The sequence below is a fragment of the Haemaphysalis longicornis genome, unplaced genomic scaffold, assembly GCF_048455015.1.
Source record: "Haemaphysalis longicornis isolate Haplotype H1 unplaced genomic scaffold, Haemaphysalis longicornis Haplotype H1 scaffold_1, whole genome shotgun sequence".
Taxonomy (NCBI): domain Eukaryota; kingdom Metazoa; phylum Arthropoda; class Arachnida; order Ixodida; family Ixodidae; genus Haemaphysalis; species Haemaphysalis longicornis.
Window position 1 is genome coordinate 354,135,141 of NW_027526203.1, and position 22,454 is coordinate 354,157,594.

At 47.9% G+C, this 22,454-nt stretch overlaps 1 protein-coding gene across 1 annotated transcript in view; it reads left to right on the forward strand.

Annotated features, from left to right (window-relative positions):
* The first annotated feature begins 793 nt into the window (after positions 1–793).
* Positions 794–22,454, forward strand: part of LOC144170825 (uncharacterized) — a 34,043-nt gene continuing 12,382 nt past the window's right edge. The window contains exons 1-4 of the mRNA XM_077700846.1: positions 794–1,007; positions 11,365–11,441; positions 19,500–19,595; positions 21,629–21,676. Coding sequence (XP_077556972.1) covers positions 887–1,007; positions 11,365–11,441; positions 19,500–19,595; positions 21,629–21,676 — 342 coding nt within the window. The 5' untranslated portion in view covers positions 794–886. The remainder of the gene's footprint in view (positions 1,008–11,364; positions 11,442–19,499; positions 19,596–21,628; positions 21,677–22,454) is intronic.

The window sequence follows — 22,454 nt, forward strand, 5'->3', positions numbered from 1 at the left end:
AGAAAAGCTCCTCAGATATTTTCAACATGATTTTCAAAGTCACCAGCCGTGCCATGAACGAAAATGTTTAAAACAACCGTGCGAGACCAAAAGAATTGATTGATTGTAGGGTTTAAAGCGCCGACGCAACGCAGGCGATGAGGCGCGCCGTAGTGGAGGGCTCCGGATTAATTTTGACCACCTGGGGATCTTCAACGTGCGCCGAAATCTCGTACACACGGGCGTTTTTGCTTTCAGCCTCCATCAGAAAAGCGGCCGCCGCGGCCGGGAATCGAACCCGCGACCTCGTGCTTAGCAGCGCAACGCCTTAGCCACTGAGCCACCGCGGCGGGTGAGACCAAAGGAAAGTACAACCAGTGAACAAGAGGCCATTGTTATGAGAAGAGGCCCCCTTTACCATGTTGTTGACGTTATTGTCAACCTCTGATATGGTACTGAGCATTCTCAAGGCAGCTCCCATCTCATGAGCAGACTTAGGCAGATTGCATTCTGTTTCGACGGAGCATAAAGCCCACTCTTGCTTTCAGATACTATGAAGGAGCAAGAAAACGTCGCATGATTTTTTTTGCGTGGCTGTTGTGTAAACTAAGGAGAATTAAGAGCTGCATGCAGCATCATATTCTTACACGCTCACAAGAACAGGCACAGAGTGTACAGTGAAAAGAAGACTGGGAAACACAAGAGAAAATTAACGCGAAAACGGCCAAGGCGAGTCAAAGTCGTGCTCATCAGGAACAAAGGGTGCCGTCATAAAAGCAAACAACTGGCTTTTTTAGTATCCGCTGTGCTAAGCTGCAAATGGCGCCGTGCGATGTCTGTACTGGCCCCGTAAGGATAACGTGGCAGCTCGGAGAGCCCTCAGCGTCTTGGAGTGCACCGCGTGGGAATGGCTGTCGCTTCAGCCTGCCTGGCCATCGGCCTACTGTCGCATTTAAAAGCTGCGACCGCGAGGTCTCCTCCTCCGCCACCCAGCACAATTAGCCCGATGTTTATGGACTGCCCGGAAAGTGAGTGGACATAGTTCTTCCCCGTGCATTGAACACGTGCCGATTACTTTGCAGGAGAGCTTCGCGCCGGCGATCGCCGTCACCCCCTTACGAGTTTCCAGACGTTACACATCCGTAAAAGAACCGCTTGAACTATGGGCAATTTAAGTAGTGTTGGATGTAAAGTTGGACGTTGCGTATAGTTCGCTGAACTTCTTTGAGAAAAATTCCTCGGGCACTTAAGCTTGCTTACTTGCTTTGAAGGCGAAGTTCTACACCGTAGTTGCTTCTTTTTCTTCTCATTCGTTCTGTCGTCTTTTGGTGCGAATCACGTTGATAGCACCCTCCGGAGCAGTGGCAGTAAAGTGCAGTGGTGTGACATCGGGAGCTGTTTTACAGGGGAAAAACAGCGATAACACAATAACGACTCTGTGCGTTCGTTTGCGATGCTCCGAATGTACGATTTTGATAGTTTTTGAAGAAAAAATTGTTGAAGCGAAATGGTCCAGAGAAAGTTGTTCTTCGACGAGGGAGTTGTACGCATTTCCTTTATGGGTAACTGACGGGGAGTCGTAAATCGTTCGTTGTGGAGGACAATTCTTTGTAGCGGGGTTTCACTGCACTTCGCTAAAAACGCTGGCGCCTGAAAAAATTGTGTCTCAGTTGGCTGAAGGGTGTGGCAGGCAGTCAGTTAACCCACGCTGCTCGGCTTTCTACTTGGTGGCTGAAATGGTTGCGTCCCAGTAACTCCGGAAAATGTTTGTTAATGCTAGCGTTTTTCACAAGAACAGGATCTGGGAGCCCTAATGTAGTATTCTACCGTTACGAGAACACATTTGTGAACAGTGATCGCTACCTTTTGGCATTCTTTTCAGTTTTAGACAACGGAGCTTTCTTGATGTCACATACTTCGTGCATTGGTTGTGGATGCACCGGTTAGTCCGTCCCATAATATTTTGAAAATACAGTACACGTACCGATCACTAGTTTAAAGGAGCCATGAAGACAAAATACAAGTTGGGTTTACTAGAAAGACTGCTTAGTCCCGATAACAATGATACCAATATTATCGCAATCTTCGAACAAATAACGGATATATTAAAGGAAACGTGTGAAGCCGTGGCGACCCCCTAGCCAACTTCCCGCAACTTTTCTATGACGTCACGGAACCTTGTTTGTGCGATTGGTGGACGCCTAACTCACCTGTCGCGACGACATATGACTGGACGTCTGTAATGGGGCCTCCAGTTCCATTTGACACTTGAATGCTAACGTGCAGTTAATGCACTGAAAATTATGTTTTATTGTTGGCACGCATGACGTCATTCTTGCTCATAAAAAGTCACTGTGGCGCAAAATTTGAAAGTTTTTAAATGCTTCTTGCTTTTTTTTTTCGTTAAAAAAACATCTTTTGGGCTGTAATGGAGCTGAGTGAGATACTGAATCCTAGTTTTTTCAAAGTACACGAAGTTGTATTTTCTCTTCATGGCTCCTTTGAACTTCCAGTATAGCTGGAGGCGGGTGGCTTTGGGTGCTTTAAAGGTGAAGGATAATGCTGGTATTCAGCCACCACAGATTAAGGCATGGAAGTCAGGTAATGCTCTCGGGCGTCATTTCAAGTGTAGGAAGCTGAGGTTGAAGAAAATGGTTACCAATACAGAGCCTTCTGGCCAACCTTGACGAGGCTAGAAGGCACTCACAGTCTCGTGACTACTGCAGAAAGCAAATGTAGGACACACGATGAAAATGTGAATGAAAAAAAATTGTCGCCATCCCGCCCTGCGAAAGTGGATGTCCAGCAAAGCTGTTGTAAACCACTACAAATGGTGACGGAGGAGGGTATGAAATGTTTCCCGTCGTTTCAGTGGGCTTGTCGCTTGCGCTCGGCTAGTGTCACTAGGTAAAGTTGCAGAGTATCGGCGCTCTTTTCTCCTATTTTTCCGTGCTGCCTCTATGATCATTGGCCAGTTCGCATTACGTGACCTTTGTTTGCACTGCGATGGTTCACGGGCGCTGCCATTTTGTAGTTTATTAATTTTATTCGGTCAACACCGGTAGGCTTAGCTTGTCCTCTCTGCTCTGCGGCTGCGCGCGACTTATGTCGTTCTGAATGCGAATCAAACATAACGCGTGTAGCAGCATTTCAGCAGCAGAAGTGTGTACAATGATGCCGTTTTGCTGCATATTCGGTAGTGTTGTTAACAAACGACCCTTTGGAAGTTAACGGCGAGGCCGTAGATGCGGCAATCTCGCAACACTGATGAAAGACAAAATGGCTGCCGTTGCTGACTTGCGTGCCTCAGTGGCGGTGCTCTAAACCTTATCTACTGGTGCACGCTCGTCTTCTCTTGCGGCAAATGCTGGGTCCTGCCCAGCCTGACGCATGCGCTCGGTGTCTTGGGCAAGAACTTCTCTATTTATGGGCACTAGCCCTGCCTAGCCTTCAAAGGTAATCTGCAAACGTAATCTTTAGCAGGATCACATGGTGGGTGGGTCCCATTGTTCACAGGCGACTTATCATCAATAAGGCGGTTTCGATGCTTGTTTTGTGATTTTCTTAAACGAATTCTGTGCTCTGTGCTGTATGCCTGATTATCCTGACGCATGCGCTCGGCGTTTTAGGCCTTGGCACCTTGGCGTTCTTGCCCACGGATATGAAACCGTGTGGGTAGAGGTTACTGCTTTGCTGTAAAAACAAATGCTAGGTGGTGTGTGGGTCTAATGTATATGTGAATAAGAGCAGCATGGGCAACATGATCATATGCTTTGCTAATATCGATGCCGAGAATGGAGCTGACACGGTTGAGCGGCCACCGGCGTGTAAGATGACATACAGATCATCGAGGCGATCCTCCACGTTTCGGTGTGGACGAAAGGCTACCATGTCGCTCGGTTGTACCAGCGATTCTTGTTCAACCACCACTGAAAGCGGCCCACCGCATGCGTTCGAGTGGTTTCCACAATGTGGATGCCAGAGCTGGAGTTGATCTAACTGTCTGAAGATATGTCATCTTTGGTGACTGAGAAAACTGCGCAGCATCCATTAGGCTGTATTTCACCGGACAGCCACTCGGAATCTAAACAATCTATGAGAGATCTCAAGGAATCCTCTTAGGTCCGTAACCATCGCATGCATATTCCATCAGGGTGAGGGGCGGTCTCGAAGTCCTGGCTTTTTCTTGGAGATTGCGGAGGGTTCGGAGACCATAAATTGAGATCTTACCCTATAAACAGCCTCCGCTGAGGGTAGGCACTAGCATCTTGCAGAAGAGTAAAGGCCGGGGCTTGCCGTGTGCTTGCCGTATCAAAAGACGTGTGCTTGCCGTATCAGAACCGAAGTCCTTGGGTGTTTTGCGGCACGAAGCAAGTACTGGAAGCCGGGTCGGAAGGACTGATACCACCTACCATTACACTGATGTTTCTCACTATGGAAGGCGTACTGATCGTGGTGCTCAGCGATGCACACTATGCCGAAGCCAATGTTGGCACGACATCCGCCGGGACGAGCAGGAGCTGCGAAACGGCGACGACGTCGTAACTGGGCATCCAAACATTCAAGGCTGTAGCATGAGTCGACCTTAGCCCGACGTAGCTGTGCCAAGAATTGCAGAAGCCGTACGAGATTCTTCCACTCCGAGATTACACGCTAGCTGATGGTTTTAACGGCTCCCTTCAGCGCCCGGCTGGGGTCACAGTTGTAGCTGAGGTCACCATGGGCTAACGTAGCGTGAAATGGCGCAGATTACCGAGGCAATATCAAGGCGGAGGCAATATCAAGAGCGAGGCCATGTCGGTCGAGATGGGGATCACTCCCACGGCAGTCCGGTTGAGGATGCCACGTGGCGATCTGCCGATGGCCCAATCATTACGCCACGACCAGCAAATGCCACTCCATTCGTAGTTCACTGCCTCGTCGCTTGGGTAAAGAAACAACATCTGCCAAGAGGACTTCATTACAGATAAAAGTGGCGGGAAGAGCACAACGCCGCTCACTAGACACCGCCACATTCAGTCTCCATGTGCTCGGCTGAAGCTCACACATCCATTATTACTGCGGCGGATCCAGGGGTGCCAACCTAAGCGGAAACAAGCCGGACTCCCCAAAAAATGTACGCACATAACAAAAAACAAGCACTCTGGCGCAACAGGAGAGTTGCACATTTACCGTAACCACTTTATTCGAAGCGTTGCACAAAGAATTATCTCCGAGAAGAAGCTTTTGCGATGTTTGTATAAACGGCGGCCTTCCCACGCTGTACAGTTGACGAGTTCGAGCGGTATATTCTGGCACGGATTAAGAGGCGTAGCTGCCGGCTTGTGAACTGGCGGATTGGGCGGGAAGCTGCCCTGCTATTGGAGGAGAACTGCTGTAGGTTTGCGTCCACCCAGACGAATGTGGTCCTAAAGATAGCCTGCCTTTGTGAACAAACCACGGTAGTTACATTGAATTACGCACGTAGGAGGATGAGGGTGGCTTTTAATCATATTTGCAAACATTTCATATCTTATTGTGGGTGCAAATGTACCTAGTTTTTTTTTCCAAAGTGCCCATCCCTTCCTGGATACGACGTCTCTTGTTTTGATTGATTGATTGTGGGGTTTAACGCGCCGACGCAACGCAGGCGATGAGGCGCGCCGTAGTGGAGGGCTCCGGATTAATTTTGACCACCTGGGGATCTTTAACGTGCGCCGAAATCTCGTACACACGGGCGTTTTTGCTTTTCGCCTCCATCAGAAAAGTCTCTTGTTTTTCCCACGTTGTCTTTCCGGCCAAGTAAGTGTTGGCGTATTCGAGGTGCACTTGGTGCCGACGTATCAGTGACACTCTGCGGCGCAGTACACCATGCTAAAAATCATCAGCACCGCCACTCTGTGGGGACTGATGAACAGCGAAACTACTAACACGGCATAGGGGTTACACAGAATTCATGTGAAAGGTACGAGCTAATTTTGTTTCTCTATTCTCTTGATCGTGGACGTCGGTCATCCCTACAAGAAAGGCGCGCACATGCACGCACACTCCTTTATTTTGACTCTACTGATCTTGAAAATTGTGTCTGTTGATAACTAATCTACTCAAAATACATATCCAGGTGATGAAAAGTATAAGCTTGAGGTCTAAGTCGTGTTTGTACTTTGCATATGGTGTATATTATCAACTAATCGACTCATGAAGCATATCCAAGTGATGAAACGTGTAAGCTCGAAGTTTTTTTGAAAGGCGCGCGACTTTGGTGGTGACATCATGCTAATGACACACACGCCAGGGCGTTCTTTCACAATGTAAATGCGTACTTGCACTTTTGGCAAAGATGTTTGTAAACATTCGATATTCAGTAGACGCACGTATGTTTCACTGCTAAACAGTACTGCTTGGTAGGCGCCTTAGAGTAGGCAGATAAAGGCATTGTTATGGCACGGCTTCGCAGCTGTGCACTAGTGTCGCATTGCTGCTTCCTTGCTTCGACCGTAGCGCAAGGTGCGAACAAGCTGCCTATTATATCGATACAATACGCTACAAAGAGCAAATTACGGTCGCAAGCACAGTGCGACGTTGACGTTGTTTTCTTACTTCTTTCAACTAGTTCGTTTCGCCGTGACTTCGCGATTCCTCTTCCCTTGGCGGGATTACATACGTAATAACGGGCCCCAAATTATTCCTCGCTGCTTCCCTTGAGGATTTTTTCAGGGATAACCCTGAGACGACTGCCCTGCAGGATGGGTCCATTCAGCGGCATGAAGGCGCTAATTCTGAGCATCGCTTGTTCACAAAGATTCCGCGGCTAGCACTATGGCGAAACCCCGTATATTATGACGATAACTTTACAAAAATTACGATGCAACTACCTAATACTGGGCACCGAGGATGTAGAAACACTTGATCCTTATTAGAAATATGAAGACGGAAGTTAACGCCAGAGAAACAGACGCACTTTTTAGTCGAAATTGGCGCTAATACCATTAGGTGATCCAGTAACGTCTGAGTTAAAAAAACTTGTTGCTGAGCTAGTTGGTACATACTTTAAGAAAGAAGAAAACGTGGCGCAAACTAGACGTGGACGAAGAAAACAAGATAAGACGTATACAGGCGTCAACTTCCAACTGTTTATTTAAAGGAAACCACACGAATTCATACATGACGTATCTGAATGAACAGAAACAACAACAACAGCAAAAAAAAATCAACCACGGTATAATCATGCTAACAAGTGTAAAAGGTGGTGACAATGGCTAAAACGAATAAGTACAGCACTGCTGAAAGAATGACAACATATCTACTTCAGCCTCAAGAGCAATCAAGATGGTCCAATAGCGCGTGCGTGCATTCCAGGCGCAGACCAAACCGAAAAGAGGGAAGGACAACTGCGCGTGCTAAACTACACGCTGTGATTTAAGAATGAAATTTCTTTGTCACCTAACGCTAGTGACGGCGTGCTGACGCACTTGTCGCCTGCTCTTTTGATAAAAACCGCCTCGATCACCTCCCTTTCCGTTTTGTTTCTTGCTCTCCCCAGAAAGGTTGTCTTATGTAAATGACGTTGCTAACACACTCGGTGTAGAGCGTGGCGGGCGTGCTTCTTTGAGCATGACTCCGGTATTTTATTGGCCATCATACGGCAAACTTTAGCCAGCTTGAATGGGGCGGAACACACAACGCGCACTTTATACCTGGATGCGACCTTCTTGGCGTTGTGCGAAAGCCTGTGGATGTACGGTATGACGTGCGTTTTCATTTTTTCCCTCGCCTCTTGCACTTTTTTACCGTTTTTTATCTTCTGCAGGATGTTTTCACGCACACTTGTGATAACGGTGGGCGGAAATCGGGCGGCTTCCAAGCGGCTGATCTGATTGCTAAAACTTGCAATCAGATTGTGCTCGCAAGATTTCATTAAGGCCGAATTAAGGCATGTGGTGGCTATTCCACTCTTTATCAGCTTGGAATGCGCGCTGTCGTATGAAAGAAGGCCTTTTTAAATGCGAATGCATTTATTAGCCGGGGGTTGTCTTGCTCCGTTGGCCGGCGTGCGCCTGCATTCCTCCAGCGCGAGCGCACGTGAGCGCGCGCCTCGTAGTTCTGCCTTCGTCGTCGTCGTCGTCGTAAATGCGAATGCATTTCTTAGTCGGGGGTTGTCGTGCTCCGTCGGCGTGCGCCCGCAGGTGTTATCTCTCCGCGCTCCTCCGTTGCCGCGCAGCTGGACGCGGCTATGGAAAGTGTGCGCGTGCGCTCCAAACCCTCTGACCCCATAGTCTTGGTTGGCGACTTCAACGTTGACGTGCGCAAGAAGAGTGGCGAGTGGCTGGTCGAGTACATGCAGACCAGGCACTCTATGCATTGTCTCTCTGCCGGCTTCGACACGTGCCCCACTACCATTCACGGGAGTTGCATTGATCTGGTCTTTACGCGAAACTGTGACGCGCGTATGCTTCTCAAAGACCCTTTGACCGTGCACTTTAGCGATCACAAGGCAGTGATTGAGGCCGTCAGGTACAACGATAACACAAACAGGTGCTGATGAATAAATGATTACGTTCACACTCTCGTCATTAATTACGCCATTACTCGCAACACACTCATCGGTGCACCCAATGCATTCGCATTTCTGCACGATTCCCTTCGGGGAGGTGCGGGGGAATTTTTTTCGTTCTTGGGTAGTACATATAACACGTGTGGTCCTTTGAGAAGGTGAGTTTGAGGTCCAAAAATTGTATCGAATTTCTAGCCCGTCAGATTCAGATAAAAAGGTATTAGTCACATCTGCCACGGCAACATCAAGGTTAGAATCAGTCAAGTTTAAAAGCACCACGTAGTCGTCCACATATCTAAAAATTCTAACCACATTAAAATTAAAATTGGCGATTTTCGCGTCAATGCGCTTGTCAATGTATGCTAGGTAAATGTCACACAAAACCGGGGCAACAGAGGAACCAATGCAAATACCATCTTTTTGAACATAGAATGAATCATTAAAACACACGATGGTGGTCTTGAGGTACACTTATAAAATCTCTAAAAACTGCTCTGTGCTCATGCCAGCATTGTTCTAGAACTCAACTTCACCCCACGCCTCTATTGTTTCACGCACTGCTCTAAACAAGCCATGCTGGGATACAGAATAAAACAGATCTTGCACGTCAATGGAAGAACCATTATTTACAGACGCCAACTCGCCTTCCGCAAGAGCTTGCGCAAGTTCGGTCGAGCTACGCACCTAGAAAGGGTCCTGCAGGGTAAGCTTGGTGAGAATGCGCTGAAGATACGTGCTGACCTCGTTTTGCCAGGAACCTCTCTCAGATATCATCACTCTCAGTGGGCACTCTGGCTTGTTCGTCTTGCCCGTAAAGAAAACTTCCAGGTCGCTCTTCTTAGCCTTGGTGAGAGCCTTTCGGAGTTGCTCTAAATTTCGGTTTTTTAGCAACCGGAGGACTACGGCCTTTTGCTTCTTTGGTATATCTTGGGAGGATTTGAAGTTCTTTTGTATCGCCTCGCTAGCCTTAGCATAAAACATTCCTAGTGGCATTACGACAAAACCCCCTTCCTTGTCGGCTTAAACAATGGTTAACCCGTCATCTTTCAAGCATTTGACAATCTTTCTAAACGGAGGTTTTTTCAGTGGCTGGTCACTTACAGTGCGCAGAAAGCAGTCGAGCACGTCTCCGGTGGCTCGTTCCCGGTCCTGCTCGCACGTACGGCTCGCTACACCTCGGACTATGGCTACAAGTTGAGTCTTTCGTGACGCGGGTTCGTAGCTGAATTTTGGGCCGTTTCCCAAAACCTGTTGGACGTCACTCGAGACGGAAGAGCCTCCGAGGAAGCTTACAGATGACGTTCGTGTAGCCGCCCGGCGTCGTGGTGGAAGCTCGATGCGGGTGCGTTGCCAAAGGAACTCCGTGCTCTGCGCCGCCAGCAGTTGAAATTCCCGCAGGCTTCCACAGCTACCTTAACAATGACTGGTTGAGGGTCTTGGTCGAACGAGACGGTAGCTTTCTATTGTTTTTTTATTGTCTATCGCATTTCTATTGTGTGCTGCTATAACTCATCTAGTTTATGCCGTGACCACTGAAAAAGAAGGCCGTGACCATCGGATCTGTAAATCGGCAATCAAAGCCAAAAGCCTCGCCTCATAACGGGAAACCGCATTGGTGCCATCGATTCACTCATTCCTTCAAGCTCGGACTCCATCAGCGCAGTATATTGCTTTTTTTTTTTTGCTTTTCCCTAGTTTTGAAGCAAGTGGTCCACAAGCGTACTTGAGGAAGTATGGACGGATAGAGCGCGTTGGGTTCTTCGTAATGAAGAAGCATGTACTGCCTCCTGGTGATGCTTTTACACCAAAGCAATAATTACTATTTTACAGCTATTCTGAGAACAAAAGCACAAAACATGAAACGCTATCTTTTGATTGTCGATCATTGACTAAAAAGCAGAAAATTTGTTTCTTTTTGGCTAGTAAAGAGTTTGGAACAGCATCATGTACTAAACAGCCGTTATAGCAAATTCATAACGATATACCGCGCCGATGGCTCGTGAAATTTTTTCACGTTTGTTGGGCGATGGCGACGAAAGATAGCTTCCTCCCGCGTCACCTTTGCTCAAAGAAAAGTTGGTAACGTATGAAATAATCATTCCTGCCAAAGATTTCAGATATGTCACGAGATTGCAGCCAATCCCAAAGAGAGCTCGGCCTTTAGTCGTCACGCGCCACGGGGTATTTTTGTGTTTGAACAGTACGTCGTCCCCGTCGGTATTTTCCGCTTAGTTTTGTAACTGCAGTCGTGAATACAATACAATGGGAAGCCAACAAACTGGGAGACTATAAACTGGTGACCCTAAAACATCACAAAATGTCACAAAACGTCAAAATTGCGAATGACACAGCCAGTTTGTAAGGCGGAGGCAGGTGACACACCTGAGAGTTTGTCAGAGAACGCTTACGTTCAACATTGCGAATTCACTGAAAAATCATAAAGCCGTCAATAGGCTTCACGGCTGTTTACCATCCTAGACGGACATGATACAGCAAGCAGGCTGCATGAAGCAGTGATTAACAATAAGTGTTGGCGGCGACTAAAGCTGACAATGCTAGGACGGCGCTTAGGCGTTGCTCGATGGGCAAAAAAAAAAGATGACCAAATGCAGGGATTTATGCTCGTGACGCATAAAACCGGCGTGAAGGATGGCAGAATTTCGAAAGGGTGGCAAATGCTGAAGTGTAATTCTGAGCCTTACTGGGTTCGTGAAAAAAACGATATTCGGCTCAGATGCCCTTGACCGCGTAGTTTTACAATTGCGCTGTGTTGTCACTGTGTTCTGAACATGTTTGAAAATACCTTTAACCATACGCCCTCTAATCTGCCCTGTCCCACTTGACCTTTCCAGTGGATTTCGTGGAAAGATGCCGGAATACCCTCCTTGCGAGCACCGAGCTGAATGGCGTGAAACTGGATCTGAGCAACGTAAGAATACAACTTTGTTTAAGCATCGGTTATGCTCGTTTGGTCCGTAACCACGAGGGCTTGAGAGGGCGCATGTTCTATCGCTGTTTTCTAAAACCGCTTATATTGTCCATAAGAATATCTTCTGAGCAGTGCAATTCTCTATAGTGGTGGATCTGACTTTTATAGAGTTATGAGTACTGCGCTTGGAGGGATACTTCATGCGGTTTCATGCAGGAATTCAATATAAGGCTCCAGGGACTTTGCAGTTTGATATCAATATTCTTACATTTCCATAACTATGCCTTAAGATTCGTTTTGTTTATGCTCTTTGAACAGCGCGAGGCCACGCTCAGTTACATTATCCTGTGCTTCAAGTGGAGCACCCGTTTGCCCCTTCTGCCGTATTCCGCGCAGGGCAGTCTCGTCTGACAGAGAAAGGGTGTCACCACTAACCCAGACTGTTCTTCACTAACCCAAACTGTCGACACTAATCCAGACTGTTCTTGTTTAAACGGCAATGTTCTCAATCTAACTGGGTGGTTCTGGACAGGAGGGTGTTCCGGAATAAAGGCATGCAGAGCAAATGCCGCGGCATTGATTCATCGAGGCTCGTCCGTGCATGTCACCTTGGGGACTGTTCGATCTACGTTTAAGTTTTTCCTTTAGTGGATTGATTGATTGCAGGGTTTAACGCGCCGACGCAACGCAGGCGATGAGGCGCGCCGTAGTGGAGGGCTCCGGATTAATTTTGACCACCTGGGGATCTTTATCGTGCGCCGAAATCTCGTACACACGGGCGTTTTTGCTTTTCGCCTCCATCAGAAAAGCGGCCGCCGCGGCCGGGAAACGAACCCGCGACCTCGTGCTCAGCAGCGCAACGCCTTAGCCACTGAGCCACCGCGGCGGGTGTTTTTCCTTTAGTGTATACTGCGGCGCACAAATTCGCTCCCATAAACGCTATTTCAACAGGAACGTTGCTTTGTTATTCGCCGCGGTGGCTCAGTGGCTCATGCGATGTGCTGCGGAGCCCAAGGACGCGGGTTCGATTTCCAGCCGTGGCGGCCGCTTTTATGATGGGGGCGAAAAGCGAAAACGCTCGTGTGTTGGAGATTTCGGCGCACGTTAAAGATCCCGAGGTAGAAAAAATTAATCCGGAGCCCTCCACTGCGGCGCGCCTCATCGCCTGTGTAGCGTCGGCGCGTCAAACCTTGCTTCGTCCTTCACTGAGTGAGTTTCCCCCCTTAAAATTGTCCTCTGCGCATTTCTATATGGTAGTGAAGCTTACTATAAACGGGTTCGGTGTAATGTGTTCTCCTAAAAGAATTAGTAGTGGCTTAGCTCTGCTATGCCATGATATACGTAGCGTGAGGTAAGGTTCCGCAATCCAGTCCAATCCAATCCAGTCCAGTCCAGTCCAGTCCTGTCCAGTCACTGCTCCTCGTGCATGCTCAGCACGGCTCTTCACGAGCCACGCGAAACGGCTATCAAGCGGCTCCGGCGCAGCGTCAGACTTGGCTACTGCGCAAATGAGGCGCACACCTGGGCACGCGCCGGCGCCAGTGCGTCTGCCGCGGCTATGACGCAACACAATCCAACACAATCCACTTTAATCCAATCCAATCCAATCCAAATACAATCCAATCCAATACAAGCCAATCCAATTCAATCTAATCTAATCCAATCCAATGCCCCTCGCGCTTGCGCAGAACGGCCCTTCACGGCACACGCGAAACTGCTCAACCTCGGCCAGTGTAGCTTACGCTACAATACACGGTGCCACATGGAGGTATTTTGTGAAGACCTTGGCCTTCCTACTTTGCTATGACACTGCTATCATGTGGCCCCCGAAAAAATATCTTTCAAGCAATGCAATTGAGTATAGTAGTGAAACGGACTTTAAAGGACGTGAGGGTTCGAGCTAGTTGGTAGTCCATAGTGCAAATTTAAAGCGCAAAAAATTTAGACAGAAGACGAAACGACACAAGGACAAGCGCCCTTCCAACTGTGAATTTTATTTACAAAAACAACATATATATATATACGAATTGGTGAAAAAATACAAAAAAAAAAACAGTGCATGTGCGCATTGTTCTAAACTAGAGTATGTGCGCACTGTACAGGCTCGTACACGTTCCTTGTCATGGACGAACCCAGGGAGGCCAGCTCTTTCGCTGATAAAGATACGGAGGTCGTGCTCACACAATCTTTGCCACCACGATGTATCTCAGCCGCCTCCACAATCTCCCGTGTGCGCTGATCGGGATCGCGAAAGACAACCGTACATTCATTAAATCGAGGCGAACACTTGCAGTTCTGGCAATGACTGGCGAGGTTCCTGTCTGTGCCTTTTCCCACTCGATTGGCATGCCCGGTTATGTGCCCGGTTCCGAAAGAAAAGAAAAAGTGCGGGGTTAAGCACCAAAATCAGTACGTTGATTGCACTGCGGGAGTCGTGTATAAGCTCCAATTGTCTTGCCATAGGGTCCAGGACGGTGCCTTAATCAACGCCTCCGTGAGCATGCCAATCGAGCGGGAAAAGGCACAGACGGAACCTCGCCAGTCATTGCCAGAACTGCAAGTGTTCGCCTCGATTTAATGAATGTACGGTTGTCTTTCGCGATCCCGATCAGCGCACACGGGAGGTTGTGAAGGCGGCTGAGATACATCGTGGTGGGGAAGATTGTGTGAGCACGACCTCCGTATCTTTATCAGCGAAAGAGCTGGCCTTCCTGGGTACGCCCCTGACATAAGGACGTGTACGCGCCTGTACAGTGCGCACATACTCTAGTTTAGAACAATGCGCACATGCACTGTTCTTTTTTTTGTATTTTTTCACCATTTCGTATATATGTGTTGTTTTTGTAAATAAAATTCACAGTTGGAAGAGCGCTTGTCCTTGCGTCGTTTCGTCTTCTGTCTAAATTTTTTGCGCTTTAAATTTGCACTATGGACTTTAAAGGGCCTCGGTGTATACCAGAGCGGCTTAAAAACATCTATCCAACAATTGGGAGTCTCGGCAATTTTGTAGCGTAAGCCACACTGGCCGAGGTTGAACAGTTTCGCGTGTGCCGTGAAGGGCCGTTCTGCGCAAGCGCGAGGGACATTGGATTGGCTTGGCTTGGCTCGGCTTGGCTTGGCTTGGCTTGGATTGGATTGGATTGGATTGGATTGGATTGGATTGGATTGGATCGGATCGGATCGGATCGGATCGGATCGAATTGGATCGGGTCGGATTGCATTTGGATTGGATTTGATTGGATTAAAGTGGATTGTGTTGGATTGTGTTGCGCCACAGCCGCGGCAGACGCACTGGCGCCGGCGCGTGCCCAGGTGTGCGCCTCAATTGCGCAATAGCCAAGTCTGACGCTGCACCGGAGCCGCTTGATAGCCGTTTCGCGTGGCTCGTGAAGAGCCGTGCTGAGCATGCGCGAGGAGCAGTGACTGGACAGGACTGGACAGGACTGGACTGGACTGAACTGGACTGGATTAGACTGAATTGGACTGGACTGGACTGGACTGGACCGGACTGGACTGGACTGGATTGAACTGGATTGCTGAACCTTAGCTCACGCTACGTAAATCCTGGCATAGCAGAGCTAAGCCACTACTAATTTTTTAACAGCTGAGCTGTCTAAGCTTTCTTCTGTCCGTGCGGATCGTTAACAGAAAATTCCGCTCGGAGAAGAGGAGAGAGGGAAAAAGCTAGGACAAGAAGCGTGAGCGAAACCGGCGAGGAGGCAAGGAGCCCACGAACAGGTGTTGGGAGTGCGTGCCTTAAAAAAAAAAAAAAAAAAAAAAAACTGGCGCTGCTTGCACTAGTGGTACAAGACTGGAGAAGGAGCATAGCTGGCGGTCTTACCTAGAAGAAAGTTCTTCGAGCTCTTTGTTGGTCTTGCGGACTCGAAATCGCTCCTCGGGGAAGCACGTGGAAATGTAAACAACTCCCCGACTCTTCTAGAACATGTCCTGACGGAGGAGAAACCACGCGGCTTCCTGGGCCGGCATCTCGACTACCTTGAGCATGTTCAGAGAAAGCGCCTTGAACACTGCGGGGTAGCCCATCTGTACCCGCGTTCCTCCAAAATCTCAGCCACGGCCTTGTTCAGGTTAGACACTCCGCGGTCGGACTTGTTCACGTAGTCGACGACGTGCGTCGCACAGGCATAGTGATCGAGAATGACCTGAATGTCGATGTTGGAGTCAAGCACGGAGGCGATTCAGGGGTTGAATGGGTTGACTACTGATGGAAGCGTCGCTTGTAAAAGACGCAGGAACGAATGACTCCGGCCCTGAGAATCTCCAAGTAGTGACCCTCGTTGCGCACGCCATAGCGGCGCCAGAAATGTTCGATATCATCGAACGCCATGTGTTCCAGGGAGCCGTGCATCTCTTCGTGAAGATCCTTTAGCTTTTGAATGCGTTTACGCTCGTCGTTATCTCCTTTGTCGTCTAAACCTTCTTCGTCGGGTAAATATCACTGCTGGCTGCCGCAAACGGGGTCGGCTGGAGAGACTTGATCTTACGCGCCTGACCAATATCTGTTCAAATTTCTTTCTTCTTTGCGGAAACGTCAACTCCTCGCCGTTGTTATCGTAAAGCAGAGAAATCGGGGCCCTGTCTTCTCGCGGTGACACGGGCCAAGACGGCTAGGGGTTTCAAACGCATGAATTCCCGGACTAGGGTTCCACTCTCACATTGGAGCTCATTAAAATGTTTTCTCTCTCTCTCCCGACACGCACGCTCACGTGAACTCGGTATTTCCTTGGTATTTTTTCTTCGTATTGACGGCGCAACCTGCTCCGCTTTTAGAGACGCTTCCCGTGGTCGGAATCGAACCTAGGTTCCTCGCGTTATAAACCGGCGTCTAGCCGATTGTGCTATCAGTTTTTTTTTTCTTTTTTTGCCCGTATTCGACAGTACAACACAACACAAAGGTACAGAGGAAAACGCGCAATCAACAATAAGGATGTCATGCCATCGTGGGCTGGCGTTGCCTTTAGAATTCCCAAAGCGTGGCGAGGGGTTCAACCCTTGGCAGACACTCAGGCACAGAAGACTTCGCGCTCTGTGCTTCAACATATTGGGAGACAATTTCACGGAAATACTGTCGCGTCTACATCACAATTAAGCCAGGCTATGCGCAACCGCCAAACACTGTGCAGGCCCAACAACATGGCGAGATCATACAACACCCTGTCATCTCTCTTTATGCACAAAAACCGTATGCCGCGTGGGTTTAGTGGAAAATCCTTTCGAAGGGACCTTTGGAAAACATCCCATGAAAACACTGCTGCCCAACAACGGAGAAAGACATGCTCTACAGTTTCCGGTTGTTTGCGAATAGAACAGTCAGTTCCCCTTGGCACGGAAAGCCCCCTATCCTTCATTCATGCTGCAACTGAAAGCGTGCCCGTGTGTAGTTTAAAAAAGAAAGTCTTCGCTCCTAGTGATACTTCCATTCTCTTCACTCATTTTAGCACATCTTTTCCTGGGCCTGCACGCTATAAAACTCTGCACATTGTGACGGGGAGACTACATCACATACATCTTTATACAATTTTTTCCGCGTTCTATTGGCCAAATATTGCATGAAAAATCGAGCAAACAAAAAAACGCGAAAACCCAATAATCTCTTTAAAGTACCCATAAATAGCCCATGATTCTCGTGGAGACAACGAATTAGGGCAAAGCCCGCATTAGCCTCACTTCAACATCTGTGCGCAGGAAAGGGCCCTGAACATGACGCAAAAACAAAAACATATTCACGAGATGTCTTGCAGACGGGTGTGTCAGCCCTAGGTGTGTCAGCCCGTCAAAACCAATTCATTCTACTGGTTCTCTCCCAAATGAAAGCCCATACAAATACAGCGAACACGCGGTGAAGTCTCTGTACGTTCACCCGTTAACAATGAAGCACTTGCATGACTAACCACAATTTGCTAGCCAGAAAAATGTTGCATACCGTTGCCCTAGCACACATAGACAAATTATTACCCCTCCATTTGACCGCTTTCTCACGCGGCTCTTGAGCTTGCGCACGCCAATAAGGCTCACTGCACCCGTAAAACTCTAATGGAGTACTTAGCTACTTTACTAGGGCCACAGCTGCGAAATGTAAAGAATTTTTTTTTACAAAGCACGAGGCCGCAGTGCTAGCGAAGGAGCTTGCCTTAGAGGAACGAAACTGTCTCTGGTCTTTCCCTGACACTCGGCACCCTTTCGTACATCATCTAGGCTCTGGCCTCAGAATGAGGCTACCAGAGCGGGTTCCACGTAGGCTTGAAAATCTTTAACACCGGTTGCGTCTCAACGCAGCACTCAAAAACTTCTACCGGCATGGTCCCGGTCCAGCCGCAAATCCCTATTGTGATAACTGTGGATTGCCGGGAGCAGTTGAGCACATCTTGTTAGAGTGTCCAGCATGCAGGCAGGAAATAAATCACCTCGCACAATAGATCGAGTGCCTAAACTACGGATATATACCTTTGAAAGCTCTTCTTGGACCCCGGCCCTCTCCATCATCTCAGCGAAAAGTGTTGGTTCCCTTGTTCAATTATTTACGCAAAATCGGCGTCGCAGAGACGATCTAGAACTTCGTATCCTCACCTGTGAGATCGTGTGGACATTTACGTCACACACGCAAAGCTTCATGTTCACTTTTTTTACCTCTCCTTTTTTTTTCTCTCTCTTCCGCCTTACTTCTTTTGGGGCCTCTATTGCTTTTAGGGCATTTATTCCCGCAGAGTAGCATGTAGGCGGGAACATGCCGGCAAATTACCTCTCTGCTTTCGTCTAATAACTACATCTCTCTATCTCTCTCTCTCTCTCTGGGTGAAAGTGTCTGCACCATGCCAGAACCCCACACACTTTCCTCAGCTTACAAGGCTTCCTGTTGCAACACCAAGCCGTTTCACCACTCCGACTATAGTATACATGAATGACACTTTCCTTGTCTGTACAAAAAATACCAACGTCATTCGCACAAGCGAGGAGCTTGACCTCAGACGCGTGCAGACGAAAACCTAGAATCTGGTTACTTTGTATGATGGCTCAACACAACGTTTCCACGTAAATGCAAAAAAAAAAGCAAAGGGCTGAGAGGACAACCCTGACGCACCGAATGTGCACGTTAACGGGATTGCGCTATCATCGCATTGGGGGCATACAGCTTTTCCTTGGGTTCGTAGCGCAGCCGTTGACTTTGGAATTTGGCTGAGTTGAAGTGAACTTAGATTCTGGCTTTGGCAGTGTGGATTTTTGGACTTTAGAAGGGTGGATTGTGGTCTTTGATTTAACTCGGTTTACATGGAGAAAGCTTGCATGGAGAAAGAAGCAGCCCTAAGAAAAGCCAAAATAAAGCCAGCGAAGACCACCAGCTCCGCCGTTTCCTCAGTCTTCGCATCTCAATTGTGATGGCGGACGAATTTTTTTGAGCTTCGCGCAGCGCCGTGTATTCCAGGAACTATATATATATATAAGCTCTGCATGCATCCGGGAGTTTAAAATTACAGCGCATTTTGTTCAAGTGGACGCCCGACTTCAATGAACATTATTTCACGCGAACTAACAACGGAAACGCGTGCCCCTTGTAGATACACCGTTAGTGCCAAAACCGAAAAGGAAAATCAAACTCAATGTGCTTCTTTTGTTTGTTTATGAAAGTTTTTTCTTTTTCATTTTTCTCTCTTATTAGTAACTCACCGCACAGTGACAGTAAGGAAAAAAAAGAAGGGGAATGAGAGGCGGGAACCTGTGCACTACAGTTGTCCAAAATAAGGAAGAGGCAAATGCGCCAATAAAGGGCTTTTTATTAAAAGCTGTAACAATATTTCGTAGACAATTCGTCTTTTTCATCAGGTGGGACTGTGTTTGGCAACACGCAGTAGTTATATCAGGTAGTCCTTCGTTGGCGTATTTGCCTCTTCATCCAGACTCTGTCTGGTTGAATCCAATTAGGCAGACTTCTGTCGAAGATTTTCCTAGTCAGTTGTCCAAGACGCGTGTTCTTGGTACTGTAGTGCGTTAGCGGACTTGCCCTGTGCAGCCAGTACACTAAAGTCTTCTTTGTTGTGACAGCCCAACGAGGTGGAAAATTACGAAACGTGTATGCTGGATAAGCTGGAGCTTACCCTGCGGGAAACAGTGTTCTGGTGCGAAAACAAGGGGTCCTTGGTACGTATCACCCTCATTTTTCCCCGCTCTTTTGTTCGCTTTGTGAACGCCATTACGGCAGACTAATGCCAGATGAAGAAATTGTGTCTTTCGTGATGACTGGCAGTTCAGTCGTTGTGGGTGTTCATATAGGCTGAGAGGACCTCCCGTGCGCGGATGTCCTGTTCTGGGACACACTTGACGGTTGGCAGGATCGTAGTTCGTCAGTCAGACGGGAGCAGGAAGTTAATTTACGGCATCTTTGCAATCTGAGCGAAGTAAAAACACCAGTTTGTGCCCGTATGCAGCGGCGTAAGTTTAGAGAAAAGGAAAAAGCTTGACGCTGAGAGGAAAGGAGACCAACGCACTTTCATGTTCTTTGCACTCTTAAAATATCCCTGGGTCTGCTTCCCACAATGCATCTGAATTAGAAATCACTGCGGTGAAAAGAGCAATGTAGGTCGACTACAAGGCCCGCTTACGATTTGGCTAAAAGAAGTGCGACGAGAACGGAAAGATGGGCAAGTTGCTGCATACTTGGAAATCGAAACGAGCGCGGTGGAACGATTGAAGTACCCCTAAATAATTTAGCCGGCTCTGTGACACAATACGCAATGCCAGTATGACGTTTCTGCACCACTTGATGTCAGAGCTCATATACAGTTGTTGAGCCAATTCCATGTTGGGCCTGGTTATCCGTCAAATTGGGTCCCCCAGTGATTGGACCCGCGGTAGCGTGAATTGTGGTGAAGCAGACCCGAGAAAAAAGTAGTAGATTGCAGTGAAGGTGTTACAATGACTAGATACAACACAACAGTAACTAAAGGTATATTAACATATACGCCCTGTGTTTGCTCCAGCTCATTTGCAATATTTGTTTGTTTGTTTGTTTTTTGCTTGTTTGTTTGTTTGTTTGACACATTTATTCCACGTGGTTCTCCGCTTAGGACGTGCGGTAGAGAGTGTTTGGGAATGAAAGAGGGCTAGAGGATAGGAGGAAGGAATGTTGTGATCCAAGGATGGCGTGATGCAGTCTATCGGGATGGAGGACGAAGGCGCCCAATGCACGTAGTGTTGCCTCCACCTCGCGTCGACCAGCGGGGTCATACCATTCGCGGTTCTGCCACGGCCTGAGCGAGCCGCGAGAAAGCAGAAATTGGCCACAAAGGTTCCGATAAATAAGGCACGCCCGCATGATGCGGAAGCTGCTGCCGATGTGTCGAATTTGAGTAAATAAGCTTTACGCTCCAAAGCAGCGCACTGGGAGCGGCGTAGTAAGCCACACATAAACAATCAAAGAGAAAAGATCCGAGCGTCTTCTTGAGCGAAGTTGCTGAAGCCGCTGCGCACTCATTCCTCAGTGGGTCATTTGGTAATATAAAATTGGCCAAAAATGGGTACCGTCTTCGTGGGTGGCTCAATTAATAGCATAATTTCGGAAAAGCAAATACATTAGCTGACCAGTCCTTTCATAGGCTAGCTCCACCTAAATTTAACACGATCTGGCTACAAGGTAGCTCAATTGGCAACACCAAAGTAGTGCGTTTTCCGTGGTGCTTTTTTTCGCCAACCACTCCCGTAATAGCAAGCAACATTTTTTTTTTGCTTTTTGTGGCTTATACAGGACATTATTCCCAGCCTGCGAATGTTTCTCGGATGTCCTTTTTTTTGAAGCCGCAATTGCGTCCTGCACGGGTGACCTGAATATAACTAGTGGCACTTTTCAGTGTTTCAGTGTTTTTATGGTGCTCGGCTCACATAGTAGCTGAGGTGAGGTGATGGGCACCTATAAATGAGACGTACTTACATACCAATATCGGCTTGCGGTAAACGTCTTGTGTAAAATAACCTCAAGCAAAGTGCGTTTTCATATAACAAAAGGGAGAAAATGTCGGCCATGCAATTTCTCACCACCCACCTAAAGCTTTGGATACCTGTGCCGGTGTGTGAGGGGTTTGATTAAACGTAACTATGTAAACACAGGAAAGCGAACTGCGTCCATTGAATTTACACGATTTCTTCTGTGTTCTATCTTCCGTGATTGAACTGAAAAGGCAAGAAAGATTGCTCTCTGCTACGAGTACGTGTTGAGGATGCAAGCGGTAAGTCAACCTTTGTGTCTTCACGCCTTTTTTTTTTCTCTGATCTTTATATGAACAAATCACGAGTGGTCGCGACAGCCCACGATATCAAACGCCCCATGTTTGGTACTCCCTGCCTCAAGCATCACTCCCTTTGGTCTGTTTTTAAAAAAAAGACGCTCATAATCGTGCACACATTTGCCGTCACGAAATATTTCCCGGTTTCTACATCTACCTGTATTACCTAGCTAAATTAGACAAAAAATAAATACTTGCTTTTGTTTTCATGTTATTTTAGTCTTTAGTTCCTCACAAAGAACAAGGAAGGGTTGGGGACAATCAGCCCATTAAGTACACCTGACTATGTCCCCAAGACCCATGCAGGGGTAGTAGTAGCAGCAGAGTAGCAGTAGCAGCATAGTAGCAGTGTAGCTGTCTGTCTGTCTGCTGTCTGCGTGTGCGCGCCTGTGTGCGTGCGTGTGAGTGTGCGTGAGGTCATTTAGCTCCTATATATAGGAAAAAAATCTGAGCCCTTGCACCCTGTGAAGAGGGAAGTTCGGCGAAGCTGGCGCTCTGGTGGGATTTGCTTTGTTGGGGTTTAGCTATATCGAAGATTCGCTATGTGGAATTATAAGGCCAGTGGCGCGATCTTTACGCCACAGGCTAGAGCCACACTCGAACGGTAGGTAGAGATAATAATGTTTTATTAGGTTTCGGCTACGCCAATGAAAAAGCAGTTTATGGTGCGCCGTACAAGTGTGGCCACCGAAGAGCGCACGGCATTGCGCAATGTTATGGA